At 35.3% G+C, this 17,489-nt stretch overlaps 1 protein-coding gene across 1 annotated transcript in view; it reads right to left on the bottom strand.

The window, feature by feature from the left end:
- CCDC178 (coiled-coil domain containing 178) overlaps positions 1-17,489 on the bottom strand; it is a 397,121-nt gene that overhangs the window by 25,123 nt on the left and 354,509 nt on the right. The window contains exon 19 of the mRNA XM_064578794.1: positions 15,611-15,745. Within this exon, the coding sequence (XP_064434864.1) occupies positions 15,611-15,745 (135 nt within the window). The remainder of the gene's footprint in view (positions 1-15,610; positions 15,746-17,489) is intronic.

The following is a 17,489-nucleotide window of genomic DNA, read 5'->3' as shown; positions in this document are numbered from 1 at the left end:
ATGAATTCTGATGAGAAATAAAACACAGACATTATGTTTCAAGTGGTTCATAATTATTTTTGTACTTTAAAAGCAATTTTATTCTTTTTCCAAATCATACTGGTTCTGTAAAACAAAAACATAGTTAGTAATTATACTAAAATTATTGAGTTTGTGGCAAAAAATGCTCTTGCAAGTTTTCATTTCTGTGAAGATAATGTTATTCACACTAGGTTTCTGATTTCCTTATATACTTCTGGGAAAAGATAATTAAATTAAATGTCTAAATTTTAAAACCAGTGTCTTTAAATAAGATAATCTGCTTTGCAACCATGGTTAGCATTTCAATAGATGCATTTATAATCTATGATATGTCTATCGACACATTTACTGGAGCTGTGCTGAAATATCATAATTATTTCAGGTAATGACAAAAACAGAGGGACTTCCATGAAGCAGCTTTGTTTTAGTAAAGAAACTGACTCCAAATGTGTGATGCAAAATGAAGTGTGTACTATAAAATGTTAGATGTTTGACAAAATCAGGGCCTGGTGGCAATAATTAAAGCAAGTTCATATTCAGTAAGGCACACAAAGGCTTATACATTCTCCAATATAATTACAGTGTCCTGTAATATCTCCTCATGACTTTACTGTCCCAGATTGACTAAGTGTGTGGGTCTGTGACTTTCCTTCTTTATAGTGGAGTGACTCAAACAAAGGCTCACTCTGAAGAGATCTTAAACTGATTTTTAGTTAAGAGGGATCAGAAGTAGAAATCATAGGCAAGGTATTAGTTCAAAGATTCATTACTTGCTGGTCATGAGTCTTTGGACAAATCTTTCAGCTTCTCTACAGCTCAGTTACCAAACCCCCTAAATAGGGCAATAGGTCCTCATCTCCCATCAGAGAGGGTTGTTATAATTCACAAATCAGATACGCATGAAGAAATCTGCTATGTAAATATAATGTAAATTTACTTATTATAGTTGCATAAATCTAGTTCATTTAGAAAGGTCATCAGAATTAGTTCAGAAAAAAAAATATATTTTTACCAACTGGGGGATATGATGCAGAAGGAATGAATGGGAAGAATATTCAAGTCAATATTTGGTCAACATGCTAGATTATTTTCCCCTTAAGATAATATGTGAAGATCCATACAAGAATAAATGTTCAAAGGTAAAACTTTTTTTACTGTGTTGGATTGAGATAGGAAATGCAGTGCGGTGTATCTTAACTCTATAATATCCTGTTCCCACGTTAAGGTTTACTGAGTCACTTTCTACATCTTCATAATTTTCTCTTTATCTTTGATAGACTTGGCACCATTTGTGAATAAGTCTACTTCAAATCTTTTTTATATTTTACAGTCTTATCCTAATATTTTCTTCTTGTTATAACTGCTCTGTTCATTGTTCTATAATCTTGATACTCTTGGATGAAAAATCATGTGTCTGTATTAATCTCACATCAAAGCAGCATCATTATATAATGATGATGCTAAGTTGTATGAAAAATACCTACTAGATATGCTCCATTAGTCACTAATTTTCAAACTTAAAGTTCTGTCTTTGAAAAACTCCTCTCCCCCACACCACTGACATGGCTCCTCCACTTGAAAAATGTATTGTCTGTATAAAGTGAGTTTTTAAAAAAATAAAAATGCTGGGTATTATTTTGTTTAAGTCCAAGGAAAAAAATCAGAACACATAAAAATTTATGTCTTTCTAATAAAACCAATCATAAATATACTTAATTTCAAAATAAAAAGGACTATAATCTGATTTTAACATGTTATTTAGCAGAATAAAGAGAGAAGTTAATTTAATTCTTGGAACTTAATACTGAGAAATGCTTTATTAACCTCCTGAATTTACACCACATTGATATATGTGTGAAACGAACATGTTTCCGTATCTTAGATATTAGTATTTGAATTGAGGGTTCTCCTTTGTTTATCTTCAAATGGAAGAAAGACAGGTGATTCAATGCTACCATTTTACCCACATGCGCTCACAGATGTTATCAGAGAGACTCTTCTAGCTATTTTGAGAGGTGAAAGAGTCAGACCAATACCATAAATGACAAAGAATTGAAGAGTGAAAGGTTACTAATGGAGTGGAAACTACCTTAAGGGAAACAAGAAGTATATGGGAAGCTCTTAAACACATTCAATTCAATTCTGGCAGTCAAGTCAACATGAAATAAATAATATTGACTAGGTTACATTAACAGTTAAGAAGAACTTCATTTATTCCAAATCTTTATTAGGATGTTCCTAGGTGCTATCCGAGGTTCCATATGCTGAATGCTAAGTTAGGGGCCACGAAAGATATGGCCCTCATCATGTCTTTGAAGGTGTTTTGTACTCTTTTCTACCTTAGCCCCATGATCCATCCATAGAGGCCCTTTAATTCTACCTGAAGGAAACTATTCAGCTTCATGCCTCTCAAATTGTCAGTTCCATCACATGGGTTAATCTTTCATCAATTTATTTACCTCTGTTCAAAGTATTTTCTAATTTCTTTTATAATTCCTTTCTTGACCCACATGATTAGAAGTGTGTGACTTCTTTGAGAAACTTTTCAAATACCTTTCAACTACTGATTTCTGATCATTTCTTTGTAGTCAGACAACATATTCTTCACTATTTCAATTCTTTTAAATTTATTGAAACTTGCTTTATGACCCAGGATATGGTCTATATTTGGAAATGTTCCATATGCTCTTTAAAATAATGTATATTCAGTTATTGTTGAATGGAATGTTTTATAAATGTCAATAAGGTCTAGGTGTTTGATAGTGTTGTTCAATTCTTCCTTCTGTCTGCATGTTCTATTAATTCCCAAGAGTATTAAAGTCTCAAATGATAAAAAAACCCTCAAATTATAATTATGCATCCTTTTATTTCTACTGTAATTTTTCTCAGTATTTGCCATATGTATTTTGAAATTTTTTATTAGATGCATACACATTTAGAATTATTTTATGTGCTTGATAAACTGATTCTTTCTCTTAATAAAATGACCCTCTTGATCCCTGGTTATAGTTCTAATTGTGAAATTTAATTTGTCTGATATTAATATAGCCTTGCCAATTATATTATGCTTGGTGTTGCATGGCATGTTTTTTTCTATCTTTATACTTTTAACCTATCATGTTTTCATAGTGTATCATTTATAGACAAATTTGAGTCTGTGTTTTTATATAATGTGACTGTATCTGTTTTTTGATTGGACTTTTTAGTCCACTTATATTTAATATAACTTTTAGTATGGTTATATGGCCTATAGATTTGATATTTTTGCTGGATAGAGAATTCTGAGTTCATTTTTTTCTTTAAACAGTTTAAAGATTTTTTTTTATTATGTTATGTTAGTCACCATACAGTACATCATTAGTTTTTGATGTAGTGTTCCATGATTCATTGTTTGTGTATAAGACTTAGTGCTCCATGCAATCTGTGCCCTCCTTAATACCCATCACTGGGCTAACCCATCCTGCCACCCTAAAGATATTCTTCTATGTCTTTTGGTCTCCATAGGTTCTGATGAGATGTTAGAGGTAATTTTTGATTTCCTTCCTTCTGGATGCTTTTACATTTTATCTTTATTTTTTAATTTTCATAATCTTTAGTTTTCAAATGTTGACTACAATGTAAATATCTTTTTGGGGGGTTCTTTGAGTTTATTTGGATCTATATTTCATGTTTTCCACCAAAAAAACATATTATTTTTATACTTTTCACGGCACTCCCCACTGGTAGCCGATAAGCTACACTAATACCGCGAGAAGAAATACTTGAGAATACAAAAATTTTAGCACTTGGTTTGATAAATGGCCAATAATTATTTACTGAATGTTCAATGCATACCTCTAACACCAAACCTAAATTAGACTGTTATTTGTGACCTTATTTAAGACCTTACTTTATCTCTTGTCTTTCACTGTCTTCCTCTGAGACAATCTAATCTCAGTAACAAACACACAGAAAATTGCCATAGTATGATCGTTTAAGAGCAGGTATCCTGTAGCCAAATTGTTTGGGTCTAAATCCTGTCTCTTCTATTAGCTATGTGACCCTGGGCAAAATATGTAACCTCTGTGTGCTTCAATTTCCTCTTCCATAAAATGGGGACTATGAAAGCACCTCCTAAGGTTGTTTAAGAATTAAATGAATTAAAATTTATAAAGCACAGAGGACAATGTCTGGCACATAGTGAGGATGAGATAAACGCCTTGTTAAAGAAAGAAAAGAAAAGAAAATCAAGAAAAAATGTCTATCCCATAGCCACGGAATCTATTTTCCAAGTCCTTTATACTTCCTCTACTTTAAGGTGTTCCTTCCTCCATCTCACACAATAATGTTCCTCTTTATTTATATTCAGTTACTCATTCCTGGAAGCCTGTTTCAAGTCCCATCTAATTTACAAAGGTATTCCTCTGAATTCAGGCCTATGTAGCTTTCTCCACTTCCTGGCCATAAAGTTTATTGTCTACACCTGGTGATACAACCATTTAACTAGTTACTTTCTAGTATTTTATATATCTACCTCTTCACTTTGTTTCTGATTTTCCCTGTATTACATTTTATTCCTTAATAATATAAAATTAGTTGTCATTTCCCCTGTATCCTATGCACCAATCCATTTTATTTTCATATATCTTTGCTCAAACCATTTCCTCTTTCTATAACCCCTGCCCATCTTTTGTTGATGTCTCCTCACCTTTCAAGATTTTATTTAGGAGTTAACCCCTTCAGGAGACTAACCTTACATTGGCACGTTGGGCTAAGTGCCCTTCTTGCCATCATTTTTATTTACACAACTTACTGCATCTGCCTCCTCTATGAGATCACAAGCTCTCTGAAGACAGATTATATTTTCCACCTTTGGACTCTCAGTGTCTAGCAAAATGCCTTTTACATAGAAGGCACCTCCCAAAAATGTGTCTTGATGAAGTCCCAATAGTTCATTTTTGCCCTTGCTTCTCTTGCCTTTGGCGATGTTTCTAGGAAGAAGTTGCTGCGGCTGAGGTCGAAGAGGTTGCTGCCTGTGTTCTCCTTTAGGATTTTGATGGACTCCTGTCTCACATGGAGGTCTTTCAACCATTTGGAGTCTATTTTTGTGTGTGGTGTAAGGAAATGGTCCAGTTTCATTCTTCTGCATGTGGCTGTCCAATTTTCCCAACACCATTTGTTGAAGAGACTGTCTTTGTTCCATTGGACATTCTTTCCTGCTTTGTCAAAGATGAGTTGACCATAGAGTTGAGGGTCCATTTCTGGGCTCTCTATTCTGTTCCATTGATCTATGTGTCTGTTTTTGTGCCAGTACCATACTGTCTTGATGATGACAGCTTTGTAATAGAGCTTGAAGTCCGGGATTGTGATGCCACCAGCTTTGCTTTTCTTTTTCAACATTCCTCTGGCTATTCGGGGTCTCTTCTGGTTCCATACAAATTTTAGGATTATTTGTTCCATTTCTTTGAAAAAAGTGGATGGTATTTTGATGGGGATTGCATTGAATGTGTAGATTGCTCTAGGTAGCATTGACATCTTCACAATGTTTGTTCTTCCAATCCATGAGCATGGAACGTTTTTCCATTTCTTTGTGTCTTCCTCAATTTCTTTCATGAGTATTTTAGTTTTCTGAGTACAGATCCTTTGTCTCTTTGGTTAGATTTATGCCTAGGTATCTTATGGTTTGGGGTGCAATTGTAAATGGGATCGACGCCTTAATTTCTCTTTCTTCTCTCTTGTTGTTGGTGTATAGGAATGCCACTGATTTCTGTGCATTGATTTTATATCCTGTCACTTGACTGAATTCCTGTGTGAGTTCTAGCAGTTTTGGGGTGGAGTCTTTTGGGTTTTCCACATACAGTATCATATCATCTGCAAAGAGTGAGAGTTTGACTTCTTCTTTGCTGATTTGGATGCCTTTTATTTCTTTTTGTTGTCTGATTGCTGTGTCTGGGACTTCTAATATTATGTTGAATAGCAGTGGTGATAGTGGACATCCCTGCCATTTTCCTGACATAAAAAAAAAATACTTTATAGTTTTCCAAGTACAGGTCTTTCACCTCTTTGGTTAAGTTTATTCTTAGATGTTTTATATCTTTGGTGCAACTGTAAATGGGACTGTTTTTTAAATTTCTATTTCTGCTGTTCATTTTTGGTGTATAGAAATCCAACAGATTTCTGTACATTGATTTTATATTCTGAAACTTTTGATTTCATTTATCAGTTCTAGCAGTTTTTTTGTTGGAGTCTTTAGGGTTTACTATATATTGTATCATGTCATCTACAAATAGTGGAAGTTTTACTTCTTCCTTACCAATTTGGATGCCTTTTATTTCTTTTTTGTTATCTAATTGCTGTAGCTAGGACTTCCAGTACTATGTTGAATAAAAGTGGTGAGTGGACATCCGTGTCCTTTTCCTGACCTTGGGCAAAAGCCCTCAGTTTTTTCCCATTGAGTAAGATGTTCACTGTGGGTTTTTCATATAAGGCAATTATTGTGTTGAGGTATATTCCCTCTAGACCTACTGTGTTTAGGATTTTTATCATGAATGATGTACTTTGTCAAATCCTTTTTCTGCATCTATTGAAATGATCATATGGTTTTTATCCTTTCTCTTATTGATGTGCTGTATCACGTTGATTGATTTACAAATATTGAACCACCCCTGCACCCTGGGGATAAATCCCACTTGATTGTGGTGTATGATCTTTTTAAAATATATTGTTGGATTCAGTTTGCTAATATTTTGTTGAGGATTTTTGCATCTATGTTCACTAGAGATATTGGTCTGTAGTTCTCTCTCTCTCTCTCTTTTGTGGTGTCTTTATCTGGCTTTGGAGAATACTGGCCTCATAGAATGAATTTGGAAGTTCTCCTTCATCTTCTGCTGTTCAGAATAGGTTGAGAAGAGTAGATATTAACTCTTCTTTAAATGTTTGGTAGAATTTGCCTGTGGAGCCATCTAGTCCTAAACTTTTGCTTGTTGGGAGTTCTTTGATTACTAGTTCAATTTCATTGCTGGTAATCGGGTATTCAGATTTTCTATTTCTTCTGCCTCAGTTTTGGTAGGTTATATTAGGAGTTTATCCATTTATTCTAGGTTGTCAAATTTGTTGGCATATAATTTTCTGTATTATTCTCTTATAATTGTTAGTATTTCTGTGTTGTTGGCTGTTATTTCTCCTCTTTAATTTGTCATTTTGTTTATTTGAATTCTCTCTCTCTCTTTTTTTTTTTTTTTTTTTTTTTTGATGAGTATGGTTAGAGGTCTATCAATTATGTTGATATTTGGAAAGAACCAGCTCCTGGTATCTTTGCTTTGTTCTATTGTTTTTTAAGTTTCTATATCATTTATTTCTGCTCTAATCTTCATTATTCTTTCCTTCTGCTGGTCTTGGGTTTTGTTTGTTCTTTTTCTAGCTCCTTTAGGTGTAAGTTTACGTTGTATATTTGAGATTTTTTTCTTGTTTCTTGAGGTAGGCTTGTATTGTTATAAACTTCCCTTTAAGAACTGCTTTTGCTGCATTCCAAAGATTTTGGACCATTATGCTTTCATTTTCATTTGTTTCCATGTAATTTTTAATTTTTTCTTTAATTTCTTGGTTGGGCCATTCATTGTTTAGTATGTTATTTAATTTTCATGTATTTGTGTTCTTTCCAAATTTTTTTCTGGGGTTGATTTCTAGTGTTATAGTGTTGTGGTCAGAAACGATGCATGGTTTGACTTTGATCTTTTTAAATTTGTTTAGACTTGTTTTGTAGCCTAATACATGGTCTATTCTGGAAAATGTTCCATGTGCACTTGAAAGGAATGTGTATTCTGCTATTTTAGGATGGAATGTTCTGAATATATCTGTTAAATCCATCTGGTCCAGTACGTTATTCAAAGCCATTGTTTCCTTGCCGATTTTTCTGTTTGGATGATCTGTCCACTGATATAAGTGGGGTGTAAGTCCCCTACTATTATTGTATTACTATCAATTAGTTCCTTTATGTTTGTTATTAGCTGTTTTATGTATTTGGGTGCTCCCATCTTGGGTGCATAAATATTTACAATTGTTGTATCTTCTTGTTGGATTGTCCCCTTTGTTATTATATAGTGCCCTTCTTTGTCTCTTGTTACACACTTTGTTTTAAAATCTATTTTGTCTGATATTAGTATGGCTACCTGGCTTTCTTTTGACATTCATTTTAATGCTAAATATTTCTTCATCATCTCACTTTCAATCTGGATGTATCTTTAGGTCTGAAATGAGTCTCTTATAGGCAGCATATAGATGGGTCTCGTTTTTTTAATCCACTCTGTCACCCTATGTCTTTTGATTGGAGCATTTAGTCCATTTACACATTCAAAGTAATTACTGATAGATATGTATATATTGCCATTTTGTTACTTGTTATGTGGTTGTTTTTGTAGTGTTCCTCCGATCCTTTCTTCTCTTGTTCTCTTTCCTGGTTTGTTGGCTTTCTTAGTGATATACTTGGATTCTTTTCTCTTTGCATATCTATTACTGGTTTTTGATTTATGGTTACCATTAGGTTTGTATATAACATCTTCTGCATATAGTAGTCCACATTAAGTTGATGGTTGTTTAAATTGGAACCCATTCTTTACTCCTCTCCCCTCCATGTTTTAGGTATATGGCATTATATTTTACATCCTTTTATTTTGTGAAGCCCTTGACTGATTTTTATAGATATACTTATTTTTACTCCTTTTGTGCTTCCAACTTTTTATACTCTCACTTATGGTTTTTCTTAAACTTAAAAAACACTCAAAGGGTCCCCTTTAATATTTCTTGTAGGGCTGATTTAGTGGTCATGGCTCCTTTAGATTTTGTTTGTCTCAAAAACACTTTGTCCCTTGGGACGCCTGGGTGGCTCAGATGGTTAAGCATCTGCCTTCGGCTCAGGTCATGATCCCAGGGTCCTGGGATCGAGTCCCGCATTGGGCTCCCTGCTAGGCGGGGAGCCTGCTTCTCCCTCTGCCGCTGCCTCTCTCTATCTCTCTCTCTGACTCTCATGAATAAATAAATTTAAAAAAAAATAAAAAAAAAACACTTTGCCTCTTCTACTCAGAATGATTGCATTGCTGGATAGAATATTCTTGGCTGTAGATTCTTCCCTTTCAGCACTTTGACTATATCATGCCACTCCCTTTTGGACTAGAAAGTTTCTGCTGAAAAAATCCACTGATAGCCTTACGGGGTTTCTCTTGTAACTGTCTTCTTTTCTCTTGCTGCTTTAAAATTTTTTTCTTTATCACTATTTTTTTGTCATTTTAATTACTACATGTCTTGGTATGGACCTCCATGTGTTGATTTTGTTGGGGACCTCTGTGCCTCCTGGAATCTGGATATGTTTCCTTCCCCAGATTAGGAAAGTTTTCAGCTATTATTTCTTCCAATAAATTTTCTGCCCCTTTTCTCTCTCTTCTTCTTCTGGGATCCCTATAATATGAATGCTATTAAACTTGATGGAGTCATGGATTTCCCTAAGTCTATTCTCATTTGCATAATCCTTTTCCCTCTCATTTGCTCAGCTTGATTACTTTTCATTACTCTGTCTTCCAGGTCATTGATTCGTTCCTCTGCTTCCTCTAGCCTGGTGTTTATTCCACCAAGTGTATTTTTTAATTTCATTTATTATATTCTTCATCTCTGATTGATTCTTTTTAATCTCTTTGTTAAGGGTCTCACTGATGTTCTCCACTCCTTCTCAAGTCCAGTGAGTGTCCTTATGATCATTACTTTAAATTCACTATCTGGCATAACACTTATATCCATTTTGCTTAGTTCTCTTGTGGTTTTGTATGGTTCTCTCATTTGGGACATACTCCTCTGTCTCATCATTTTGTCTACTTCTCTGTGTCTGTTTCTTTGTGTTGGGAAAGTCAGCTACATCTCCTGCTCTTGAATGTAATGGTTTTATGAAAAAGAGATCCTGTAGTGCCCTGCAGTGCAATGTCCTTTGTTCCCTAGAATCTGGTGCTTTAGGGAGTGTCTCCTATATGTGTTACATCTGCCCTGCTGTTGTGTCCTAGCCAACTTTTCCTTCAGTCCAGTCATTTGCAGAGGCTCTCTTTGCCTGTTGTGGGCCATGTTTGGTCACTGGCTGGATGGGGTGCATTTTAACAAGGTGTGCACTGGTCTGCTTGTGAAACGAGGCCTGCTGCCACTGCCACCGTGGCCACTGAAGCTGAGGTCCCATAAAATGGTTGGGTTGGGAGATGAGGTGTTGGTGGGGTTTGTGCTGGTCTTCTGGGAGGAGGAGACTTTCAGCACCTGGACTGAGGCAAGAGTGACTGGGAAGGGTGAATACACAGAAATGTGGGGGACAGGGCTTGGTGTAAGCAAGTTAGGTAGTGAGTGTTGGCACCATGCTGGTCTGCTCAGGTGGCCCTGTGTTTATGCTTGGAGGTGGGGGAGTGAATTGGTGCCTTCAGCTCCTCTGTTCCTGAGGGGTCTCCCTGTGATCACTGCCTCTCTGGCCATGCTATGAGATGAGTAAATAACTCTCCCTCCAGTATGGCCCTGGCATTTTTCAAACTTCTGCTTCCATGTTGTATCTCCATGGGCTTTTGCCATGTTGTCTCTTTAAGGGTAGGGACGCTACTTCCTAATGCTCTCCAGGCTCTCCTGAAGTTGAACCCACTGATTTTTTAAAATCCCATGTTTTAAGTCCTGGTAGTTGTACAAACTCACAAGATTCATCCCTTCTCACTTTCAAAGCCATATGTTATGGGGATTTACCTTCCCTGTGAAGGCTTTCCAATGTGATAGTCTACTTTTTGCCTTTCTCCACACCATGGGCTCTCTCCCCTCTGCTGACAGTCACAGTCTGGTCTGATTCACTCCCAAACTCCCATCTTCACCCTTCCTGTCTTCTTTAATGTGGCCTCTTCTCTACCTTTAGTTGTGGAGTTTGTTCTGCAAATCTTCAGGTTGATTTCTGGGCTATTCATGCTGATGTGAGTGTTATCTAGTTATATCTGTGGGACAAGGAGAGCTTAGGGTCCTCCTACTCTGCCACCCTCCCAACCTCCAACCAAGTGATTTTAAATTTTTATCCTGTGTTTTTTTCTGGCTTTTTTCCATTTGCATAGCTGTCTTCCAGAAATAAGAATTGGTCTGTCCTTATATGTATTATGTGTGTGTGTGCATGCACAAATGTCTGAAATGACTAAACACCTTATTTCTGTGCCATCAAAATTCTTGGCAAAGCACCTAGAGAATGCTTTTGTTTATTAATGTATAGAAATGTAGGCACCTTGAGCTTGAAAGACCTTTGAGGTTATCACATTAAATCCTAATAAACCACTTCACCAATTCACATAATAATCAATTCACTCAACAAATATTTTTGAGTACTTATGTATTAAGTACTTATATATTAAGAACTGTAGTTGGTGCCAGGAGGATAAAGATAAACAAATAAGACATGCTTTTCAAAGGAGAAGGCTCACATTCTAGTGGGTGACGACATACAGACCACACACAAATGTTTGTTCAAGGAGGTCAGGTGAACATTCCAGGAGTGCAGACTGAGAAGCTGCTCTCTGGGCTGACTCTTAGTCAGTTTGCTTTCCCTCAACCACTGCAATGCTTCTGCTCGAGCACTAGCAGTGCATGGTTGGAGAGCAAATATTTTCATATTGAGCCCAAACCCACCCTTCCATTATGGGTCCAGGTGTTGCCAACCTTCACTTAGTCCTTTAGATGTTTGACCTTCCAAAGTCTTTTCCTTTTACAATTAAACATTCTAAATTTGTAGATTTCTCCCTCTCCCTCTCCCTGTTTTTTTATTAGATTGCTGCTTTCTAGTATATCAATATGGCCCTAAAACTATACTTCCCAACCTTTATAAAATACTGCAGATATACTCAACTTTTGAAGTGCAATGGGACTATCATCTCCTTTAACAAGACAAAACATTTGTGCCTTCGAAGTCTAAGATCACATGAACATGTCTGCCACATCACATTCTCTTATTTAAATGATGAGTTAATATTCAGTCTTTTTTCCAAATAAGATGCCAAAGGGGTATTAAAAATCACAGCATTAAATAAGTTAAAAATAAAAAGAGAAAAATAATGCAATGATAGTACCTTATATGGGCTGAGATGTGAGGTTAGGACTATAAAATATGCCCTACAAGTGTCAGATTCAAGAAGTCTCATGTGCTTGCCAGAGCTGGAACATGGCATTGGTCTTAAGATAGTAGTAGCTCACTTTGGCTCATGTTAAAATTATAGTCAACTAAAATCCATATATATATATATATATATATATATATATATATATATATATATATTTTATATAAATGGCTTTGATGTCAAATACACCAATACTTTATTTCAATTATAGTTCATCTTACTAGTTTCTGTTTGATTATGTTTTCAAAAGCTTATGTGGTCCACCTGGTTTTCTGCCATCTGTAGATTTACCAATTATGCTTTTTTTTTTTTTTTTTGGATAGTCCTGCAATTGCTTCAAGCCCAAGGGTGAAACAAAGTTTCCTTTTTCTGCTTAACGTTTATTTTGAATTGATTTTGCTCAATACCAGTTATATACAATTTACTTTTTAAAGATTCATCAGATGATTTTCTCATCAAATCGTTCACTAATACCTTTTTTTATAATTCGCTAATATCCTATGGCATCATTTTAATATTACCTTCAAAATATAAAACATTAGATTCCATAGTATTGACATGCTATTAAATTATATGAAAATAGAGAGCAATAGCATCTGGTCTGTTAAGCGATTTTTAGCCATGTTGACTCAAATTATAGAGACTGATACCTGCAGACTCACTCTGCAAACATACTGAATCACTCTATCATGCTGTCATTTAAAAAATTTTGAGGGACACCTGGGTGGCTCAGCTGGTTAAGTGTCTGCCTTCAGCTCAGGTCATGATCTCAGGGTCCTGGGATCGAGTCCTGTGTCAGGTTCCCTCCTCTGTGGGGAGTCTGCTTCTCCCTCTGCCCCTCTCCCTGCTTGTGCTCTCACTCTCTCAAATAAATAAATAAAACTTAAAAAATAAAATAAAAAAATAGAAAATGTTGATATAATAAGTGAAAACAAGTTAGTCATGGAATACCTTCAGATAAATTTAATGGCCTTACACACTAAAAACCAACTAAGCAAGAACTGAACTAATTTCACTGATGATGTACAGCCCCAAAGGAGCTTCGACTCTTCTAGGAAGAAAAGCACAGCAACAAGTAGAAGGAGTAAGGTGCTGAAAATGCAACTGTGGTTTGGTGATATGTACAGAGTACAGTAGGAGGTAAAGAAAAGGAAGGTGCTCAGGAAGGATTTTGTAGAGATGTTTGCTTTGAGTCAGATGTTCTTTAACAGGTAAGATAATAAGAGTATTACAGAAAGAGGTTAAGGTGTAGGCACAGGCAAGGAAGAAGGAGTTAAAGAAGAGGTTTCACACTAGAGGAATTTTGGAGCAGATGATACAGACTTTAAGGAACTAATCTGGAGAGAGATAAAGCTGGGAAGTTTAGCAAGAACTGGGTCATGACGGTCATTGTGTACCATGCTGAGGGTTTAGGAGTTAAGCTTTTCAGAGGGTTGCCCATGTTTCTATAGTTTTATGGCAAGATCCTGAAAATTATGTTTCAGTATTCCTATTAAAAGTCAAAGTTGAAATATTCTAAATTGAAATCATCTCCATCAGATAAGGATTCACTAAATTATGTTCCTCAAATTCCCCAAACACAATCCAGCCTTGTTACTGTGTCTCTAGAAGCAGAGTAGTTGAATCTTTCTACTGATACTATGCTATCATTTCTAACTCTTCATTTCCATTGTTACATAACAGCCATCAACATAAGTAATTTAAAATCAAATTTGTTAAAAAAATGCATTGGTGAATTTCTAATAAAAATTAGAATAAGGATTATTGTAGGTTAGGGATTGAGAGTTCACTTTAACGATATTCAAAGTTTCTACTGACATTTTCAATATTTCAAAATACACCCTAATTTACAATGAGGATTTCTCACTTAAGAATGTTTACAGTTAGGGCGCCTGGGTGGCTCAGTTGGTTGAGCGACTGCCTTCGGCTCAGGTCATGATCCTGGAGTCCCTGGATCGAGTCCCGCATCGGGGTCCCTGCTTGGCGAGGAGCCTGCTTCTCCCTCTACCCCTCCCCCCTCTCATGTACTCTCTCTCTCATTCTCTCATTCTCGCTCTCTCAAATAAATAAATAAATCTTTAAAAAAAAAAGAATGTTTACAGTTAGGCAGAAGTGTGAGATTTTTTTAAAACAATAAATAGAACATGCAAATTACCTTTGGATATTTAAAAGGGAATCACAAGTTATAGGCACTCCATAATTTTTAATATACTATCTGTTAACAGACTTTTAAGGGAAAAAAAAATAAGATCCTGGCTTCAAAAACACTGCAACTGTAGTTTATACTCAAGTTTGTATATGCGTATCTATTAAACCTACACATTTAAATTCTACCTTTTCAAAGCTTTAAATTTCTATTATTTTAAATTTTTGTTATAATCCATTATCTGTGGAATCTTTATATAAAGTACTTGTACATATATAAAGTGCATATACATCTTATATATGTACTTCATATGATAGATACACACACACACACACACCCTCAGAGGAAAACAGCAAAAATAGCCTCCAGTAAAAATGAAATTTGAAATAGCTTTGGAAGTGTTTTGCAAAATCCTTTGATTATGGTAAATTATGCATCATCAAGTGCACACATAATTAAAATATTTAGAAAAAGATTTGGTTTGTTTAGGTTCAGCATGCATTGTTTATGCTGCAAGTTAATGAAGATTATGGTTTTAAAGAGCATGTGCATTTTATATTATAGAACAGGTGCTTCTATTTTTTTGTTTTTTAATAGAACAAGGTGGGGTTTGTTTTATTTTCCTTTGGAAAGTCATGTTTTATTCATATTATAACATTTCAAATAGTAAAATATTAATCTAAAAAATTTAATTTTCCCAAAATAGTCTTTACATAGTTAATATGGATTTCTAAAATAGATCAGAGTCTTAAAGACAACGGATCCACTAAAAGTTTTTACAGAGACAAAGAGTAAAATTTCACATGCATCTGGAACCACAGTTATATTCTAATCCCAAAGTGCTTATTTTTCAAATAAAGTTATCCCTAAATCTTCTTAGGAGGACAAGCCTCTTTTGAAATGGAAGGGGAAAGAAAACAGGTAAATAAGATAAACATAAGTGTCATTTTTACTGAAGTAGATTTCACACAAAAGCAACAGAAGGCAACTGTTGACGATATCTCTTAAACAGCTGAATGGCATCTGCAAAGCCTGAAGATTTGAAAATATATATTTATACCAAATGTATTTATAAAAATCTGTTTTGAGGTTTGTGAAAAGTAAGTTCACTCTCCCTTTTCCCCCAAAGTATGCATGGTGTATATGCTAACTTACTGAATTCATCCTTCATGCAATTCCAGTTTATTAAAGAGGTTAAAAATTTATAAAACTCTGATGGGATATGGTTTTAATGCTTCATCACACTACCCATCATTTGCTTTTCAATCTAGATCAGAATGATCTTTCCTACTTCCCTGCAATCACCTACCTGCACAGCTAATATTTTCTGAATACTCTCCTGAGAGTCTGTCTGGAACTTGGCCAGCCTCATCTGGCTGTAGAGGACCACCAGTTTGAAGTGCTTCTGCCACACCTTGTGTATCCTTCTTTGCAGCTGACAGAGCTAAAGGGAAGAGGGAGGGGGGAAAAACACAAGTCAGAGTAGGAGAGGAAATTAATGGCAGTGTTCAAGAAGAATGATGGAGGGAAATATAGAAAGCAGTCAATAGCCCATTCTGCACTGTACGGACCTGACAGGAATTTCACAGTCTCTTGATTTTCCAGCCCACTCATGTGCATTCATCAGAAACCAGTCACATCTGGCCGCCAGGATGGGGGGTTAATTTTCTCTAAATGCCTCAGCAGTTTTGTTCTAGCTGAGGCAAACTCTGTGACTGCAAAGCTGATGAGTAAAATATTTCTACTTCACCCAGTTTAACTCAAAACCGATAGCCTCGGGACATATTGAACCTTTCTTTAAAAAAAATAATCTTTTGAAGCTTTTTTGAATGGCACATCAGGTTAAGCCAAAGTTTAAAAATGCAACTTGGAGACTGTGATGGACACCATTGCTTCTTTTTTTTTTTTTTCCTCATAAAGCTTACCATTGCTTGGCAATGTGTGCTTTAGAGCATGACAAAACTAAAGAGAATTAACTTAGCCATCAGCTGCTGAGGGAGAACAATAACAGGGAAGAGATTTCCAGCAAGAACTCTCTATTAATCTACCTCCCTCTGACTATGTGACATGGAGACATCTCACTGCACTAACATACAGTGGACGCAGTGCTTAGAGGTGAAACGTTCAATACTGCATCTACACAGAAAAAGACTTCTCCTATGAGGCATTCTATACTTTTTGGATGTTTAGTATAAAATCAAACAACAACAACAAATACGGTAGAAGTTTTACCAAAACAATGAACATATGTCACTCAACAGTTAACACAGCCACACCATATAGAATTTTTATAATTAGGTTATTTTCGAAGAAATAAACTTCATAAAAATTAATTTAAAAAACCGTACTAAAATATATTCTGTCACTGAAACCTTTTTTTTTTTTTTTTTTTTTTGGTGATGTGGATAGTTGTTTATGTTGACTTCTTCTTAGAATGAAAAATAAACACCAAAAATTTCATATCAGACATCTTCACAACAGAATAAAAACATGTCACAAAGTAGGGCTATTTTATGTCTTATTTATTGAGCTGAGCACATGTAAAGGATCCTATGCAAAACTTCACCAGACTGCATGGATGACTTGTGAACTTTTCTGGAAGTGTATTTCAATAAAACAGTTTACTTAAAAACAACAATTTTTTAAAATATTTTATTTATTTATTTGAGAGAGAGAGAATGAGAGACAGAGAGCATGAGAGGGAGGAGGGTCAGAGGGAGAAGCAGACTCCCCGCCGAACAGGGAGCCCAATGCGGGACTCGATCCCGGGACTCCAGGATCATGATCTGAGCTGAAGGCAGTCGCTTAACCAACTGAGCCACCCAGGCGCCCAAAACAACAATTTTAAAAATAGTCACCTGGTGTGAATTGTGAATTGTTTATAATCATTATCTTCATTATGCATCATAATAAGCAACACATAGGTATTTATGTAAGTCCACAGAATAATGAAACCACTATTCTTGGTTAATTGGTTAACTTGTGAAATAAGAATAACCTTGAAAACTATAGAATTTTCAGCTTGCTAAATGCTGAAATATATTACCTGGAATTTAAGGACATTTTCGATAATTTAGGCTATTGAGTTGAAAATTAACATCACTTTTTGAAGAGAAAGTCTGTCATTATTAAGTGGTTTTCTGTAATATTTAGTAGTTTTAATATAATATTAAATTTTTTTTTCGGCC

The sequence above is a fragment of the Mirounga angustirostris genome, unplaced genomic scaffold (assembly GCF_029215605.1).
Source record: "Mirounga angustirostris isolate CCGP_5_RB_7025 unplaced genomic scaffold, mMirAng1.0.hap1 SCAF_14, whole genome shotgun sequence".
In the NCBI taxonomy this organism is placed as follows: domain Eukaryota; kingdom Metazoa; phylum Chordata; class Mammalia; order Carnivora; family Phocidae; genus Mirounga; species Mirounga angustirostris.
Note: the sequence above shows the minus strand (reverse complement) of the source record. Positions and strands in the feature narration are given on the sequence as shown.